The following is a 17367-nucleotide window of genomic DNA, read 5'->3' on the forward strand; positions in this document are numbered from 1 at the left end:
CCCTTTGACCTAATACAAACTTTAAATAACTCACAAACGCATTATATCCGATTATCCATGACGAGACTTCATCTTTAACACGCTACTTTCGTCTATCTAATACTTATATCATTCATATACTTGCATTCATTTAGTGTCAATTGTTCACCCCATACTCCTATTATTCTCCATTATCCTTTCTTTCATATGAACCCCGTTCGCAATCAAGCTTGTTTAAACATTCAAATCCTAACTTATCTCATTACCTTTAAAACCGTCTTCCTATTCTTTATTCTTATGTAAATGTACTTAGTATACCTTTAACAAATCTTTTCGTTACTCTCAATAAACAATTTTTACGAACATGTGATTTTTATACTATCCTTTAGACTCCCCATGCAAACTACCACACTTTTCATCAAAAATACTAAACGCATTATACGAAAGTTATACTTCTTGGATATCATATTTTAAAGATACCTCTCCATTCTGGGACATTCAAACTTATTTAAACTCCTTTGCCTATGCGCACGCATACACGTTTTACCTATGCTTAAACGCCTCAACTCATTTTAGTCAAACAAATTCCTATCCTATCGTTCTTCAAAATTTCGTACTTTTCTAAACGTTTCAAAACTCCCAAGTCTCGATTCTTTTAGCTAAAATGCTTTTTCTCCAAGGTCTTCCTCTTGAACAAATTTCGGGACGAAATTTCCTAAAGAAGGGGAGACTGTAACGCCCTGCTTTTTCATACTTTCCATAATTAGAAAGCCCGCCTTGTAATGCTATTTTTGGAAATCTTGTATTATTGTAGTCGTCTTTTCGTTGTAAAATCCGAGACTTGGATCATAAATAAAATTCGTATTTCTTTAAATTCACCATCTACATATTCATACATGTTCATACGTTCGAATTCATTGTACATCGAATCCTTATTCGTAATTCATACTTATACGATACTTATTCACGATGCATGTCCATGCTTGTCCTTAAATTTTTGATACCTAAAAACCCCTAATAATATGCTTATTTATACAACGGTTAATCATCTAATATGTGACATATACTTGTCACTTACAAACATGTTACATACTTGTACATTACACTTTTTACCTAGTTAAATCATGTTTTATTTCATATTTCACCTTGTTACAAGTTAGGGGAAACATTGTTTCATATTATTACACAACTTAATTAACAAAATTACTCATTATAATGTTTTAAAAAAATAAAAAAAAAAGAAATATGGCAGCCCCAATTCAGCAAAACTCAGCCCCATATAGTTGGGTTTTGTGGGCTAGTTTCAAGGTGTAACCCCTTCTAAACACTTCCAAAGCCCAACCCATTGAAACCCTAATCCTTCCCCCTATAAATACCACTTATAACCAGCCTCCCTACCACTTTTGCAACACTAAAAACTCTCAAAACATCCTCCAAACCGTAGCTGAAAGCAAAGGTTCGAGCAGATTGACACCCCTTCACGAAAATGAGCATAACTCACTCAATTCTTATCCGATTCACTTGATTCTTTTTCCTACTTGCTTGGATAATCATGGGGTTCGATTCCTAGACTTCTCCTTGGAGAAATCAGACCTGGAAATGCCCCGAAATAGTCCATAAACTTTCTGTTTGATTTTTATGTTCTTCAAAACTTGTTTAAACCTATGCAACTTGTGTCTAACACATCTCATGCCTATGTCCTAATGCTTACAACTTATCCCATGGTTGGTTAAGCTTAAAAACAAGGTTGAGACATTTGAAATCAGAGGATTAAACCTCATAAACTTGGTGTTTTGTCTAGGGTTTCAACCCACAAATCATGTCAAACATAGTCTTTGATACATGAGTGATTATGGAACAACTTGGGTTGTCCAAACATACAATCCTCACATGATTTGATGATTTCTATTAGTTAGTTTACTTTACATACATGTAAGGACCTTAGTTCATGACCCTCCTTGGTTGTTTTTGCATCAAGTGTAGTGGTGAACATCAAAGGGGTACCTAAATGGAAGCCTTGTCTTCCTACCCCATCCATGACACCCATGACTCAACTTGAGGTACCTAAATGAAGATGTAATCTTCTACCTCTTACTTGAATACTTGAACATTTGGACTTAATAATATGTGTATAATATACGACCTACATACTATCTATGTACACTCGAATCTTTGATGTTGAAATCATATTCATTTGTCAAAGTAGTAGGTTATCATCTAAGGACCTAAACCTTGTTATGATTCTTATGGGTGTTCAACTCATAAAATCATTATAACCCATGAGGTTACCAAGTGTTATACAAGTGTTATGTGTGAAGATGAATATTTTGATATAATATTTTCATGTCACTTTCATTCCAAATCTCGACTCTAAACATGCTTGAACTTAAACCCTTACGCATTCAACCTTCCAACCTCGGCAACTTTGTCACATTGGATAATCGGAAAACATATGCAAACTTTGTGAGTATACTCGTATTCCCCTTTTACTTTTATCACTTTTGGGGTGTAACATGTTTTATCTATCAACAAACTTACACATGAACATTTTGCTTAAACACATGAACATTCCTATAACATGCTTGTATACGTGATGGCTTGATACTTTAAACTTGGGTGATTCATATGTGTTGAACTTATCATTAACTTCGTACGAGCCAAACCGTGACATATGTAGCGCTATAGGATTAACGACCCGCCCTTTATCATTGGTTATGTCATGAGCATATTGCGTTTTCTTGGTTTGATATGTTAGACACATGCCATGTTTAAATGTTTATCTTGAATCACATGCTTGCTATGAGGAATTGTTCAAACTTATCTTTTGCTATGTACGTATCAAACTTGTATACTCTCCTTTGCTTTTGCATTGAACTTTATTTTAAACATGTTACAGGTTGAGGACGATGATGCTATGAAATGAAGTAGCGTTGATGCCTAGATACACATATAGACGTTTAGGTTTAATCGTTGTATCAATGTTGATTATGTTGTATTGTATTTCCTTTGAACTTGATGTTATTTGATTTCTTTGTAATGTTGACAAAAGAATTATGAAATGAAATCGGTTTATTAAATATTGTCACAAATAGCGTTATGATGACTCTAGCAATCTTCACACTTCGTCTCATCCCGATGTTTCTGCCGTTGGTTGGGGTGTGACAGAGAGTGGATAATGATTCAAAGGCACTCCGAATGCTGATACTACCCTACTTAATATCAGGGGCGGACCTAGTGTACTCGGAGGCGTAGCCTGGGCTACGGCTCAACTTTAAACCGGTAGTGTAAAAAATATTTTTTTTCCGATTTTTATACTAAGGATACCCCTCAACAACTACTAGGACACCCTTAAAAAAAATTTAGAAACTGATATTAAGCCCAAATAATTCTAAATATATTGGCCCAAATAACCAAATGGTAGCCCAATATTAGTTAGCCCAAATACTTAAAAAAATAACCCAACAGTGTATTGGGCATTTGAGCGGCACTAGATTGAATTATGCAGGGAGCCAGGGATATCAAAGGTCGATCAAATATTGTCGACAATTGCTGTCGAAGTCGAACACAGCAGAATCCCTCATCATCGCAGTATCACGAAGACACGAACAGTCGAACTCGAACACATGATTACCGGCTCATCGCAGGAGGTTTGTCATCGGCTCATCATCACAGATTGACACCGGCTTGCTGTTATCGGATCAGCTCATCGCAGGAGGTTTGTTTCAGACTTTCAGTTTGATTTATTAGATAAAAAGTTTGATTTTTTTTGTTAATATTAATCATTCACAGTCACACGAACAAGACTACAGGAGGTTTTGTTTCAGACTTCAGTTTAGTTAGTTTCTTTATGTTGTTACTTATTGTTACTTATAGTTTTTTTTATTGTTTTTGATTGTTTTCATACTTCAGTTTGGATTTATTAGATAAAAAGTTTGATTTTTTTTGTTAATATGTTGTTGTTACTTATTGTTGGCAGTAGCATATCGATAATCGAGTCATCGAACGGAGTCGAACAGAAGATTAGTTCATTATTGGTTAGTTTTTTTATTTTTATTCTTGTTACTTGTTTTTGTCGGCTGATTATTAGTTGTCTTTGAATTGTTTGAAGTGATGACGAAACCAAATTCCAAAAAAACAAGCTTTAATTGGGAACTTTTTCAAAAGAAAACACAAGGAAATTAATGATACAATTCCGAATGAAACAACTCCTCTGAATGTTGACGTTGATTCAAGTCCGAATGTTGATAATGATAACATCCAACCAAATGATGACGGTGATGCAAGTCCGAATGTTGATAATGATAATCCTACAACTTCAATTCCAACAACACGAGGTATTATTGATTTGAATGATCTTCCTTCGGATCCATTTGATAGGCCACCTATTGCTAGTTATCACCCAAATCAAATAGATGACATAAGAAGATCATATCTTGTTAAAGGAGCTTTTCAACCGCGTAGTCATAAGTTTTCTGTTAAAGACTTTTATGGAAAAAAAAAGACGTTTTGTTGTTAGTTGGTTTAATAATTGTAGTTGGTTAGAGTATAGCATCAAAGCAGACAAAGTATATTGTCTATATTGTTACTTGTTTAAAGAAGATGTTGGTAATCAAGGTGGAAGAGATACGTGGTCTTGTAGTTCTAAAGGCTTTTGTGATTGGAGTAAAAAGGGGTCATTAAAGGAACATGTTGGAATGTTGATAGTCATCATTCAAAGACGGCACAAAAATGTCACAATCTCATGAATCAAAAGAAACATATGGATGAGAATATGAAGAAGTTGACTAAAGAAAAAATGATTGCAAATTATTATCGATTACTTGGTTCTGTTATGAGTGCTAGATTCTGTTTAGAAAACTCTTTACCCTTTCGTGGCCATGATGAGTCGGAAGAATCTAATTCTCAAGGTATGTTTCTTTCGGTGTTAAACTTGATTAGTACTAGCCACCCGGAAATTAGAAAGTACACATTAGGGAACGCAAAAAAGAACAATAAATTGACACCGCCTAAGATACAAAAGGAGATTATTGAATGCTTTTCAAAGGAAGTAACAAAAACTATTTGTGCATAAATTAAAGATGATGTGTTTGGGTTGTTGGTAGATGAATCTAGTGATGTTTCTTTGAAGGAGCAAATGGCTGTAGTTGTTAGATTTGTTGATAAACTTTGGGCTGTTAGAGAGAGTTTTATCAGAATTATTCATGTCAAAGACACGGCTTCTACAACTCTTAAACAAGCCATTGATGATTTATTAGCAAGCAACCAATTGAGCATAAACACTGTTTCTTTACATAGTTTCTTTACAAGTTTACATTATTATAATAATGGAAAAAGTACAAGTTTTGTCCTTTATCTTTATAGTACTTTACAGGCGGTGTCCTTTTTTTCAAATGTTGACAGACGGTGTCCTTTACAATGAATTTTGTTGCACGTCTTGTCCTTTAGCACTAACCTGGTTAAATTTTCTTGTTAAATCTGATCATGTGACTTGCATGTGAAGGTATTTTTGTCATTTCACCTTAAAAGACTAAATATGTAAATAACTTAATCTACCATCACCACCAGCAACCCTCCTGCCACCCTCCTACCACCGTGGCCAGCACTAGCCACCACAAAATTTGTAATTTACTCCAAAAATAATCTCGAACAAAACAAATCTAACCACATATTAACTTGAAAATATGAACAAATCATATTTAAACTACTATAAATTAATTTGTACTTAAAAATCTGCAGGGAATTGATTCAAGTTGAAAGTATACAAACAAATCAAATCAAAATCTTATATCCAATATAACATGTCGATCTCAAAATCAAAATCAATTTGTAAATATGTACAGAACATACTAACTACTTTAACATTACAGTAACAACAAGAAATTGGGCATTACAGTGAACATGCCGTGACCTATAGATGACGATTTAACAACAGTTACAGGAGTTAAACTATTCGCACTTACAGAAGCACCGAAAATAGATCTGAAATTGGGGCGATTTAGACGGTGAATCGAACCGATCTGAGAATCGGCGTGACCCAGATGACGATTCCGGCGAAAATCAGAGCAATTTAGAGGTTCTGCCGCCGTGAAAATGAGGTCCGGTGAGTTGTTCCGCCGGTGGTCAGTTTTTGACTGGCGATAGGGGTTGTTGGTGGTGGGGAAGTTTTTGAATGGCGATGGGGATTCGGGTGGTGTCTAACAGGTGGTGGTGGGTGTTTCTGGTGGTGAATGGTGGTAGGTTGATGGCAGGTGGGTGCTGGGTGGTTGCGGGTTAATGGCAGGTGGGTTAATGGTGGTGGTTGTTTGATGGCAGGTGGGTGGCGGGTGGTGGTAGGTTGATGGTGGTGGCGATGGTAGATAGGTTAATGGTGGTGAAAGGCGGTGGTGGGATCTGAACATGTGAGAGAGTGGTAGAGAGAGAGTGAGAATGTGTGTAAAGTGAGAGAGATAGAGAGTTTATAATAATAATAATAATAATAATAATAATAATAATTTTTTTTATTTTTTTAAATAATATTAAATAAAAGGTAAAAAGACTAAAATACCCTTGGGTAACCAGATTTAACAAAAAATCTAACTAGGTTAGGGTTAAAGGACAAAACGTGCAACAAAATTCCTTGTAAAGAACATCGCCTGTCAACATTTGAAAAAAAGGACACCGCCTGTAAAGTACTATAAAGATAAAGGACAAAACTTGTAATTTTTCCTATAATAATCATAGTTTTCTTATGTTATAATTTATTTTTGTTTTAGGTGAGAGGCCAAAGTTATGATGGTGCAAGCAACATGCGGGGAGAATTTAATGGGTTAAAAGCGTTGATTTTGAAAGATAACCCGTCAGCACATTACATCCATTGTTTTGCTCATCAACTTCAGTTGGTTATTGTCGTTGTTGCAAAAAAACATGCCAGTGTCAAAACTTTCTATGAATTCCTTTCCATGGTTGTCACTACAGTTTCAGCTTCTTGCAAACGAGAAGATATGTTAAGGGAGGAAAAAAGGCTAGAGTGGAAAAAAAGATACTTGAAGGTGAAATTAAAACGGGTAAAGGATTAAACCAAGAGGTTTCCCTAGCACGAGTCGGTGATACACGATGGGGTTCACATCATAGAACCATAATAAGTTTGCTTAGATTGTTTCCGGAAGTTGTTACCGTACTTCAATATGTTAAAGAAGATGGAGATTGCAGTTAATAACGGACAAATGTAAAAGGTATTCTATCCTATTTTAAAAAACTCAAGTTTGTTTTTTATATGCATTTGATGGGAGATATATTAAGTTACACAAATGCTCTTTCAAAACACCTTCAACAAAAGGTAAAGATTTATTAGAAGCGGCCAACTTGATAAATGGTACAAAACGAGCATTAAATGCTTTAAGACAAAATGGGTTTGAACCGATGTTGGAAAAAGTGACTTCCTTTTGTAAAAAATATGACATTACAATGTTGGACATGACGGAAAGTTATGGTAATCCAAGAAACCGAAAGAATGTCATTACAAATCGACATCATTTCGAAGTAGACATTTTTAATGAGGTTTTGGACATGCAAATTCAAGAATTAGGAAATCGATTTAGTGAGGTAACAACTAGTTTGATAAAAAAAATATGTTAGGTTTAAATCCTTCTAACGGTTTTTCTAAGTTTGACCCATCGAAGATATTGGCCTTTGCTAAGATGTACCCGGATGATTTTACTACACAAGAAATAGGGAGTCTTTTGGGTGATATTGAGTCATTTCGTCACACAATAAGCGACGATGATAACTTTGAAGACTTGAATGGAATAAGTGATCTAGCGCGTGTTATGGTTGAAATGGGAACACACAGTTCTTGTCCTACAGTTTATCGAATAGTTAAGCTAGCTTTGCTTTTACCAGTTGCAACCGCAACAGTTGAAAGATGTTTTTCGAAATTGAAGCTTGTGAAGACGGATTTACACAATCGAATCGCCCGGAATTCTTGAACAATGCTATGGTTTGTGCGGTCGAAAATGATTTTTTACGTGAAGTAAAAGACAACGATGTGATGGAACGATTTCAAGCTATGAAAAAAAAAGAAGAGGACAAATCTATTAGGTATTTGTTTTACTTTATTTATGTATTGTTGTTTTTTTAATATTGTATGATTGTACGGTAAAAAAAAATTGGAATACCCCTGAGTTAATGTTCTAGTTCCGCCACTGCTTAATATATCTTTTTAATGGTAAACCTATTTAAAACAAATATACAATTTATCAACAAGTACAAATACATTGAGTGACAAAAAGAATTCCGAGAAAACAAAACTGAACAATACAATACCACCCAGATTGATATAATATTTCCTCTTCAATAAAAACTGACGTGAAGTCTTGAACCAAAGATCAATTAAAATGTGTCTTCCTGTTAATTTTATTATAAGTACATACATTCTTCTTTATTGTATATTATAAAAATGTTACATTATATTTTGCCAAATTAGATGTATTTGTAGAAGATAATGATGTTTGAGTTAAAAAAACACGATAAAAAAAGATTTGTCATCATAAACTTTCGTTTAAAAAATTGATGCAGGCCCAAGTGTAGAAGATCAAGTCATGACATTTCTGGAGGCCCATAATCGAGCTACCAAGGATGATTTACGAAAACGAGCATAACTTTGGCTACGGGTTTCTGTTTTAGTCGTTCGACCTGTCAAATCGAAGCTTGAAACGAGGAGCACGTCGTGGCAATAAGCCATAGGGGCCTTGTCTAGTTTCGGTCCAAAAAACGCATTCTAGTGGGAGTTATGGACACTTTTATGTTTTTTCCGTGTTTTATGCATTTTGTTTTTGGGCTTGTGTTTGGCCCATAGTCTTTTTGTGGCCCATTTCGAATTCCCGTCCTTATTTATATCCTTCTCATGTAATTCGAACAGTCAGTTATCAGTTTTGGCTATAATCATTTTACCACTTCGAATTTTTTGTCTTTTGGGTTGAATTTGAGGGTTTGGGGAAGATTATCACGGGTATTCACAGAATCAACGTGATCAATCCTTCGTTATCGTATCACACGCTACATCAAAAACCCTTATAATAAACACTTTAGCGTTATTTCTTTTGATGGACCCTTTGTGTATTCTATAAGAGTAGGCCGGATGATGTACCCATTTTAATCAAGTAAATAAATTCATTTGAAGTATCTTAAAAACAAAGAAAAACATTTAGCTAGCTCTGCCGGCCAAGATGAAGAAGATTCACTGACTTAAGTGGGTTGACCGATATAACTGAGGGCAGTTATCACTCTATATACCACTCAACATCTATCTTTAATGAGCATAACTCAATAAGAAACATATAACTAAGGTTATGTAATATGTAATTTCATGCCTTGTAACTAAAAAACTTTCTCCTCTCCCTCCCGCCGCTATCATGGCTGATCGGAAATTGGAAGAAGATGGTGTTTCTGCTAAGTCCAAAGAACTCGTCGCTGACTGCAATCCATCTAAACCACCAAAGAGGAACAAGTACGTTTTCGCTTGTGCCATGTTGGCTTCCATGACTTCTGTCTTGCTTGGTTATGGTAACCTACTTCCCCATTTTCTCTTATATATTTTCTTGTTTTCAAATCATAACATATCTTGTAAAAACACCAATCAACATAACTGAAGATCAATAAACCTAAATGATAAAAGCAATTTACAAATGGGATTTAGTTACTATGATTTTATACAAATAATACACGAAAGGTATTCTAGTGGTATCAAAGTATGATGGAATAGTCTGTTCCCATGAGCTTGAGGGCTCTAGTTTCATAGTTGATAAACATTGTAGATTTATAAGTAAAGATTAGTGAGTTTGTGAACTAGCCGTTCTAAAGAAAAGATTGGAACATTTTAAACATAGACTGTTTAGTTATACAATACAACCTAACGACGTACTTGTGCTACGTATACAACTTTAAAAGTAGAGCTTTTGTTTTCAGTTTGTTGTGGAAAGTATTCGTAAAATAAAGGACCCACACGAAAAGTGGTTTTTTTTTAGCATGAAACAAAAGTTAGGACATGCAACGATTTATGTCTGCTGTATTTTTTTAACGGCCAAATTGTTTTAATATATGCCGTTTGTGGACTTTAACCCAAGACCACCCTACTGGTGTCTGGCGTCTATCTATTAAAAAAGATCTTGAACGTCAATTTTATATGTTTCTTTTAAACTTGTAAAATATCATATTTATTTAATAAACAAAATGTAATGCACTTTGTTAATAAATATTTTAACCCCATCGCATGATGCGGAGGCGGTGTCAAAACTTAAAATACCTCGAATTTATACCGTTATATATTTGACTCGACTCATTTTCGAACAAAATTTACTTAAATAAAAATAAGCAATTTAAAAATTGTCAAAACAAAAGCAGTAATTTTATTGTAATAATTACAGTCTACCCCACAAACCCCACTCAATTATTCTGCTAGTTTTATGTAAAATGACCATAATGTCCTTTTATTAAAATTAAAATATAAACAAATACAAGTCACCAGATTCACTCCCCCGCCCCCACTCTCTCTGCCCTCTTTTTCTCCATACCCACCTAAAACCAACATCTCCCACCACCACCACCGAAACCCACATCTGGCAACCCACTCATCCCCTCGCTGCTGCTAAAATCACCACCACACACACATACCTGAACGATGACCACCACCACTAAATCTACCCTCCACCGTGGTCAAACTACCACTTACCCCTACCCCAACCTCTTCAAACAAATCACCGACCAAGATTGTGGAGCCGTAGGTGATATGGTTAGATTCGAAGAAGGCAATGTCCCGTCTGGAAATGAAGAAACTGAGAGAATCTTAGTACCCAAGTTGAAAATGTTTAAAATTTTCTATTTTTAATAAGTTAATTTTATTAAAAATTGTTGTTTTAAAAATATTTAATTGTTAAAATAGGAGGTACCGATGTTTATGAAGCGGATTCGTGAATATTTTTTTGCCGATATGAACCGTGAACTGTACCGTAAAAACAATTCGTTCTCGAGCAAATGCACGTCAATGAGAATGAAATGCAGCAACTTCAACAACACTGTGAACCGCCATACAAACACTCGATAAAGAGGAAGTGGTTCATTCGAACACGGACGTCATGACGGCCACCCATGATGAATTTAGAATAGCATATGGTTTCCTATTTACCATGGTAAAAGCTTAGGATGTGCTTAAAAATTCTCCAAAGTGGTTTTTTGTGCAACCAGTCTAACCTGGCCGATCATCAAAGCGTTCCATGCCTACATCAAGCACCCCTAAGTTGCACTTGTTCGTTGGGGGATCAAATGCTCGTTTATATTTAGACCTAAACGACATCAACGACGAGCTTGAGTTTGAGGAACCACAAGAATTGCAACACCCACCAGGTCGAGACAAAAGCAAGGCAGTTGCAAGAGCAAGATCCAAAGGCAAATTCACTTCTACAACTACAACAAATACCGAGGGTGGATCAAACTTTTTCAAATTAGATGAGAAATTTGCTCGAAGTGAAAGGTGGTCAATCAAATTCTCCAGAAGAATGCTGGTCTACAAATTAATGAATAAGGTACTAACCACTTATCAATGTTTTTGTTGATGCCAGTTCATTGCTAAAACCAAGTGGTTTACTAAAAGCTACTGAATTAGTTATCTTTTTTACCATCGAGAAGTGTTTACTGCTTCAAGATTACACCAACTTGACCTGTTGGCCAAACACATTGTGGTGGCTACATGGCCAAAAAAATTATGCCTGATACATATTCTTCTTCTGACTAGAGTTTTAGGTTATGTTTTTTATTAATTTTTATGTCTACAAATGATGAGTTCACCGGATCCACTTTATCGAAAAATTTCTTTTTTTAGTTGTGTTCAAATAGGATTTTAAACCATCCGTGTGTTCTGACATGGACATATAGTTTACTTACACTGTCATGCCGGTATGCTATAAACAAGCTATGGATAGGGGTGTGAATTTCGGACACGACACGAAGCGAACACGAACTTTGCGGTTTTAGGTTTAGTCTAGATGGGTTCGGGTCAGTTTCAGGTTGAACCCGTGAACCCATTTAGGTTAACGGGTCGGGTTCGAGTCAACCCGTTGTGCTATTACAGATATATAAGGACTATCAGTTGGGCTTGTAAACCATGGGGATGGACCTACTACTTCTAGCACATTCTTAATTGTAATCATTTTGTATATTACTGTATCAAAGTATCTGTTTTGAGCTACTATTTGTTCTTTTACGATTACTATCTATGTATTAACATTTGTTTTCATTTATATGTTTTAGGTCTCGAGTATTGTCAATGTTTCTTCTGCCTCCAATGTTTCATCAGCTAAGTTTTTATTTTTATTACTTTCTCTTAATCATTTGCTATTAAAGTTATGATGGTGAAATAAAAACTCTTGTTGTCGGGGTTTTCAATTTGTTTTCTTTTAGTGGGATAAAGAACCTTGTTATAAGCAATTCATCTACAATTTTAAGTTCTGTTGTTCCAAGTTTAGACGTGGAATTTAATTTCTTGATATTTTTAATTGTATAGTGTTCATATCAGCCAGGAGGTACTGAATGCGGCTACTATGTGATTAAGTTCATAAAAGGAGATAGCTTACGAAGTAGTTGAAATACTTGACAAAGATAATGTAAGTTTAGACATATTTTAGTCTGTATATATTAGAGAAATATGTATTTATATATCCAAATAAATGCTTAAATTCATATATTAGGATTAAATTCTGACTTTTAAAATTTATTTTATTTCATTGTTGTCTCAGGTTGGGAAAGGAGTAGAGGAATACTCCGCTGCGGATATGTATGGCATTCGCGAGGATTGGTCAACTTATATAGTTACCTCTATTTTTAAGTGACAAATCGTATTTTAGGTGTTGATGACGTATTGACAAAAATTTCTTTTTTTTGTTAACGTTAAAATATTTGTAGTATACTTGACAAATGATTATGTAATGGATTGTTTTGGTATATATATGTGTGTATTTGTTTTATGAAAAAGATTTATTGTTTTTGTTATTATACATGTATCCGGGACAAATTAGTAATTTTATAAAATAAATTTAAATAATTAAAAGCATGACACGCGTAAATGAATGTCATACGTATGTGTCATAAGTGCTTGTCATGAACATATGTCATTAAAAAGTGTCACAAAATGAGCATCATGAATGTGTGTCATTAAAATATGTCATAAAATGAGTGTCATGAATGCGTGTCATTAAATGTGTGTCATAAAAACATGACACACAAATGCACGTCATGTTAATTTTATGACTCCTCAATCAACGACACGCTTTTGCGTGTCATAATTACCGTTTCATGACACACAATGTGCGTCAAGAAATGTGTATTTTCTAGTAGTGATGTAAACTTATAATATTTAACCAGACTCGTTACCAGGAAAAATTAACGTAAACCAACTTTTTGATTTATACCAAAAGGTACTTAAAAATAAACTTACAAGAAAATGGTGTTTTAAGTAAATAACGGTACCGCATGTTGCGGCGGCGTCGAAACGTAAAGTAGCTTGAATTTTTACCACCTATTGAAAACGTAGACCAACTGAAAACTTACATAAAAATAAGCGTGAAAACATATTACATTTTACCACGTACATAAAAAATAAGCACGTAAATTTTGAGAAGGTTAAAATAAGATTTATAAAGTTTTGAAATGTCTCTGCTGAAAGTTAAGGTAAAAAGAAAGAAAAAAACAAAACAAACACAACTAAAAAAGGAAAACCTCATAAAAAGTTAAAAAAAAATAAAAAGAAAAAAACTTGATTGATAAGTGCTTCTGTATTGGGGCGGTATGCCCTGCCCATAGCGCCCAAAACGCCCAAGAACACCGCCACAAGGAGGGGTATGAAGGAAAAATTGAGGTGGGGCGCGACCTCTATAACGGCGCGGTGGTTTGGTTTTCAAAGTTTGGACCAATCAAAATTAGTTAGTGTTTTTAAGGGCATGTTTGGCTAAGCTTTTTGAAACAAATTATTGACTTATTGGTTTTTTAGAAAAAAAATAGTATGGAGTGACTTTTTGGAAAAGTTATTTTTCCCCTCACATACAAGCTCATTGCCAAACATCATCTAGAGCTTATAACTTTTCAAAAAGCCAATGAGTCAATAAGTTGTTTCAAAAAACATACCCAAACATGCCCTAAATTAATTAATAATTAGCTATTGATGGGTAGGGGCTTTATGACTACGGGCTCTAGTGATATAACACCCCATAAAGCCCCTATGTCACGTGGCACGACACATGTCGTATAACGTCCCACAAAAGACTTTATGACTACGAATGGCCTAATAGGCTAGCTACAGTGTTTAGCTTTGTGTGAATTGTAATTTATAATAATTAATAATGTTTTAAAAGAGAGCTAGGAATATAAAGTTTGACACATACAAATTATACTATATTATTTTAATAAGTTATTGTAAGGCACTAATTGACGACGACAACAGTCTTACGGTTTTTTTTTTCCGAAAATGCTATTATTTCTTCAAAAATAATTATACAAATTGCTAGTAAACTAATTTTGTGCAGATATTGGTGTGATGAGTGGGGCACAAAAATATATCCAAAAGGATCTTCATTGTAGTGACACTCAGATCGAGATCCTGGTCGGCATACTGAACCTGTACTCGTTGGTTGGGTCAGCCGCCGCAGGGAGAACGTCCGACTGGATTGGTCGTCGCTACACCATCGTCTTAGCTGGAGCTATTTTCTTTCTAGGAGCAATCCTGATGGGGTTCGCTACTAACTACGCGTTTCTCATGGTTGGCCGGTTTGTTGCCGGTATCGGTGTCGGATACGCCCTTATGATAGCACCCGTGTACACAACCGAGATTTCACCATCGTCTGCTCGTGGGTTTCTCTCATCCTTCCCTGACTTCTTCATTAATGTTGGTAAGCTTCTCTTTATATAATTAGAGATTTTTTAATATAGTTGTTAAGTGCTGAGCTAGTAAGAGACTGATGTAAGAGACTCTGAACCCTGTAAGTGTTGAACTAGTAAGCATACGACGATATGGGGTAGTTGGTGTCAGTGGGTCAAGGAGGTGGTGCGTGAGTGGTTGGGTGAGGGTTATGAATGAAGGGACAAAGAGATAAAATTTTATTGAGCATTATTTTGAAACGTAAATAGGTAAGAGGTTTACTATCTGATTGATTCAGAGGTTCCTTTCTAATGAAACAAACACATTTAATGCTAATTGATTCAGATGTAGCTTTTAAAGAAATCATTAAGTGTCTAAAACTAAAATGAATTTAATTAGAATTACAGGGCCGGCTTGGGCCAGGTGCAGAGTGGGCCACCGAACAGGGCCCACACTCTTAAGGGGCCCATAATTTTGATTTTATATATATTTTGTGTATGTTTTTTAGCAGAATCTTAAACATCAATGGATTAATGGTCTGGTGGTTTTCCCCAATTATTTCACAGAAGAAGCTGAAGTTCGAAACTCGTTCTTTACCTTTTTTTTTGGTTTTCATCAACCTATTCTTTAGGTTTTAATCTCTTTTCTATTTCCCACCAGCTTTCTTTTATTTTGTTTTTTTCTTTATGGCTCTTGTTTTTATTCCCTTTAGTAAATGTCACCCATTGTTTTTAGTTATCCCAATAGCTTTCTTTTATTTTTTATTTTTTATATGCCACTTATTTTTAATTTTTTTTAGTAAATGTCACCCACTATTTTTAGTTAAACACATAATTGTTCTCTTTTAGATGTTTTATATAACTAGATTTGTAATATACTTTTAAGTTTTATATATACAATATTAAATTAGTAATTTTTTGTCTAAAAAGCATATTATAATGCACTAAGATCTTAAACATGTTTAATTTTGGTTTATTTTTGGGCCTACATATCGTCATATTATTTATTTTTTATAAGTTTATAAATAGGCCCTATTCTTCTCTACTTGCACAGGCCCCTAGAAGGCTGTTGGATTCTCGGAGACGGCCCTTGTCACTTTAATAATAAAAAGACACGGGTTCTACTCTCGGCGTCCTCAGTTTTGTTTTTCATTTTGTTTTTCTTATCTATTTATTAAATGCAAATGAAATGAATTGCCTAATTTTGTCAAGTTATATTAAATGATTGGTGTTGATTCAAATGACATTAATTCATTTTCATATATATAATTTTATATATATTCTTTTTAGAAAGTTATATTTAAGGGCCCATCACCCTAGCTCAGTTGGTCAGTTGGGCTGGTGTTCTCCTTGGAGACGCCGGTTCGACTCTCGGCTGTAGCAAAAGGTGCGGGACGTCCCAATGATGGATCGTTTCTTACCGAGGCATGGTTCGATCCGGAGGGCAACCCGGTTTTACCCAGCTGTTACCCCAGCGAGGTTCTCGTGTGGGGGTAGTATGGTTTCCGGGCGAAGGTCAGTTTGCGCGGCGGCCGGGGCCCGATAGAACATCGCGTCCGGAGGCGGGGCTGACGGGGGATTGTCTTTGACAAGAACCCGGAGACCACTAGGTCCTGTACATAGAAAGTCACCCTTCAAAAAAATATTTAAGGGCCCGTATTCTCTGTTCGCACAGGGCCTAAAGATTTTCGAACATTTTCGGAGACGGCCCTTAGAAATTTGACATGTTTCAGATCGATAATGGTTGTTAAACATTTTTATTTAATGATTAATTTTTTTATAGGAATATTGCTCGGGTATGTGTCTAATTACGCCTTTTCAGAGCTTCCGACTCACCTAGGATGGCGGTTCATGCTAGGATTTGGAGCCATCCCTTCGATATTCCTAGCACTGGGTGTCCTAGGCATGCCCGAGTCACCTAGGTGGCTCGTCATGCAAGGACGACTGGGTGATGCCAAAAAAGTTCTTGATAAAACCTCTGATAACTTAGAAGAATCTAAGCTACGACTGACTGGCATCAAGGAAGCTGGTAGCATCCCTAAAGACTGTGACAATGAAATTGTCAAAGTGGCAAATCAAAGCCACGGTGAAGGCATATGGAAGGAGTTGTTCATCCATCCAACACCCACGGTTCGTCACATCTTGATGGTAACCATTGGCCTCCACTTTTTCCAGCAAGGGAGTGGAATAGACGCGGTTGTGTTATATAGCCTGAGAATCTTTGAGAAGGCGGGGATTGTCAAGGATACCCCACAACTACTTGCAACCAATGGTGTTGGATTCGTGAAAACAATGTTTATTCTCATGGCAACGTTTCTCATCGATAGAATCGGGCGTCGACCATTGTTATTAACTAGTATAGCTGGCATGAGCGTATCGTTAATGTCACACCCCCAAAATCCACATGCGGAGTACCACTACTTGGAGGCGTGACTGACCAGGATCCAGCCACCAATTATACTGAGCAATTTAATGAATAACATAAGTATTACTCACCAACCGCGAGGTTAG

The 17367-nt window shown here is 35.6% G+C and overlaps 2 protein-coding genes across 2 annotated transcripts; both read left to right on the forward strand.

Moving 5' to 3' along the window:
• Window positions 1-4738: 4738 nt before the first annotated feature.
• Window positions 4739-7943, forward strand: LOC110893109 (zinc finger MYM-type protein 1-like). Its single transcript, XM_022140229.1, has 4 exons — window positions 4739-4886; window positions 5082-5260; window positions 6732-7007; window positions 7623-7943. The coding sequence occupies exons 1-4, from the start codon at window positions 4739-4741 to the stop codon at window positions 7941-7943; spliced, it is 924 nt and encodes a 307-aa protein (XP_021995921.1).
• A 1425-nt stretch (window positions 7944-9368) lies between these two features.
• Window positions 9369-17367, forward strand: LOC110893110 (polyol transporter 5-like). Its single transcript, XM_022140230.2, has 4 exons — window positions 9369-9519; window positions 14526-14888; window positions 16640-17234; window positions 17343-17367. The coding sequence occupies exons 1-4, from the start codon at window positions 9369-9371 to the stop codon at window positions 17365-17367; spliced, it is 1134 nt and encodes a 377-aa protein (XP_021995922.2).

Source organism: Helianthus annuus, chromosome 12, assembly GCF_002127325.2.
Source record: "Helianthus annuus cultivar XRQ/B chromosome 12, HanXRQr2.0-SUNRISE, whole genome shotgun sequence".
Lineage (NCBI taxonomy): Eukaryota > Viridiplantae > Streptophyta > Magnoliopsida > Asterales > Asteraceae > Helianthus > Helianthus annuus.

Excerpts from the sequence above, each read along its gene's own strand:
- LOC110893109 (XM_022140229.1), top strand. The coding sequence starts at position 4,739 with ATGGATGAGAATATGAAGAAGTTGACTAAAGAAAAAATGATTGCAAAT. Across the intron at positions 4,887-5,081 it reads GGAAGAATCTAATTCTCAAG|ATGAATCTAGTGATGTTTCT; the intron begins GTATGTTTCTTT and ends GGTTGTTGGTAG. Across the intron at positions 5,261-6,731 it reads ACCAATTGAGCATAAACACT|GTGAGAGGCCAAAGTTATGA; the intron begins GTTTCTTTACAT and ends TTTTTGTTTTAG.
- LOC110893110 (XM_022140230.2), top strand. The coding sequence starts at position 9,369 with ATGGCTGATCGGAAATTGGAAGAAGATGGTGTTTCTGCTAAGTCCAAA. Across the intron at positions 14,889-16,639 it reads TGACTTCTTCATTAATGTTG|GAATATTGCTCGGGTATGTG; the intron begins GTAAGCTTCTCT and ends ATTTTTTTATAG. Across the intron at positions 17,235-17,342 it reads ATAGCTGGCATGAGCGTATC|TATTACTCACCAACCGCGAG; the intron begins GTTAATGTCACA and ends GAATAACATAAG.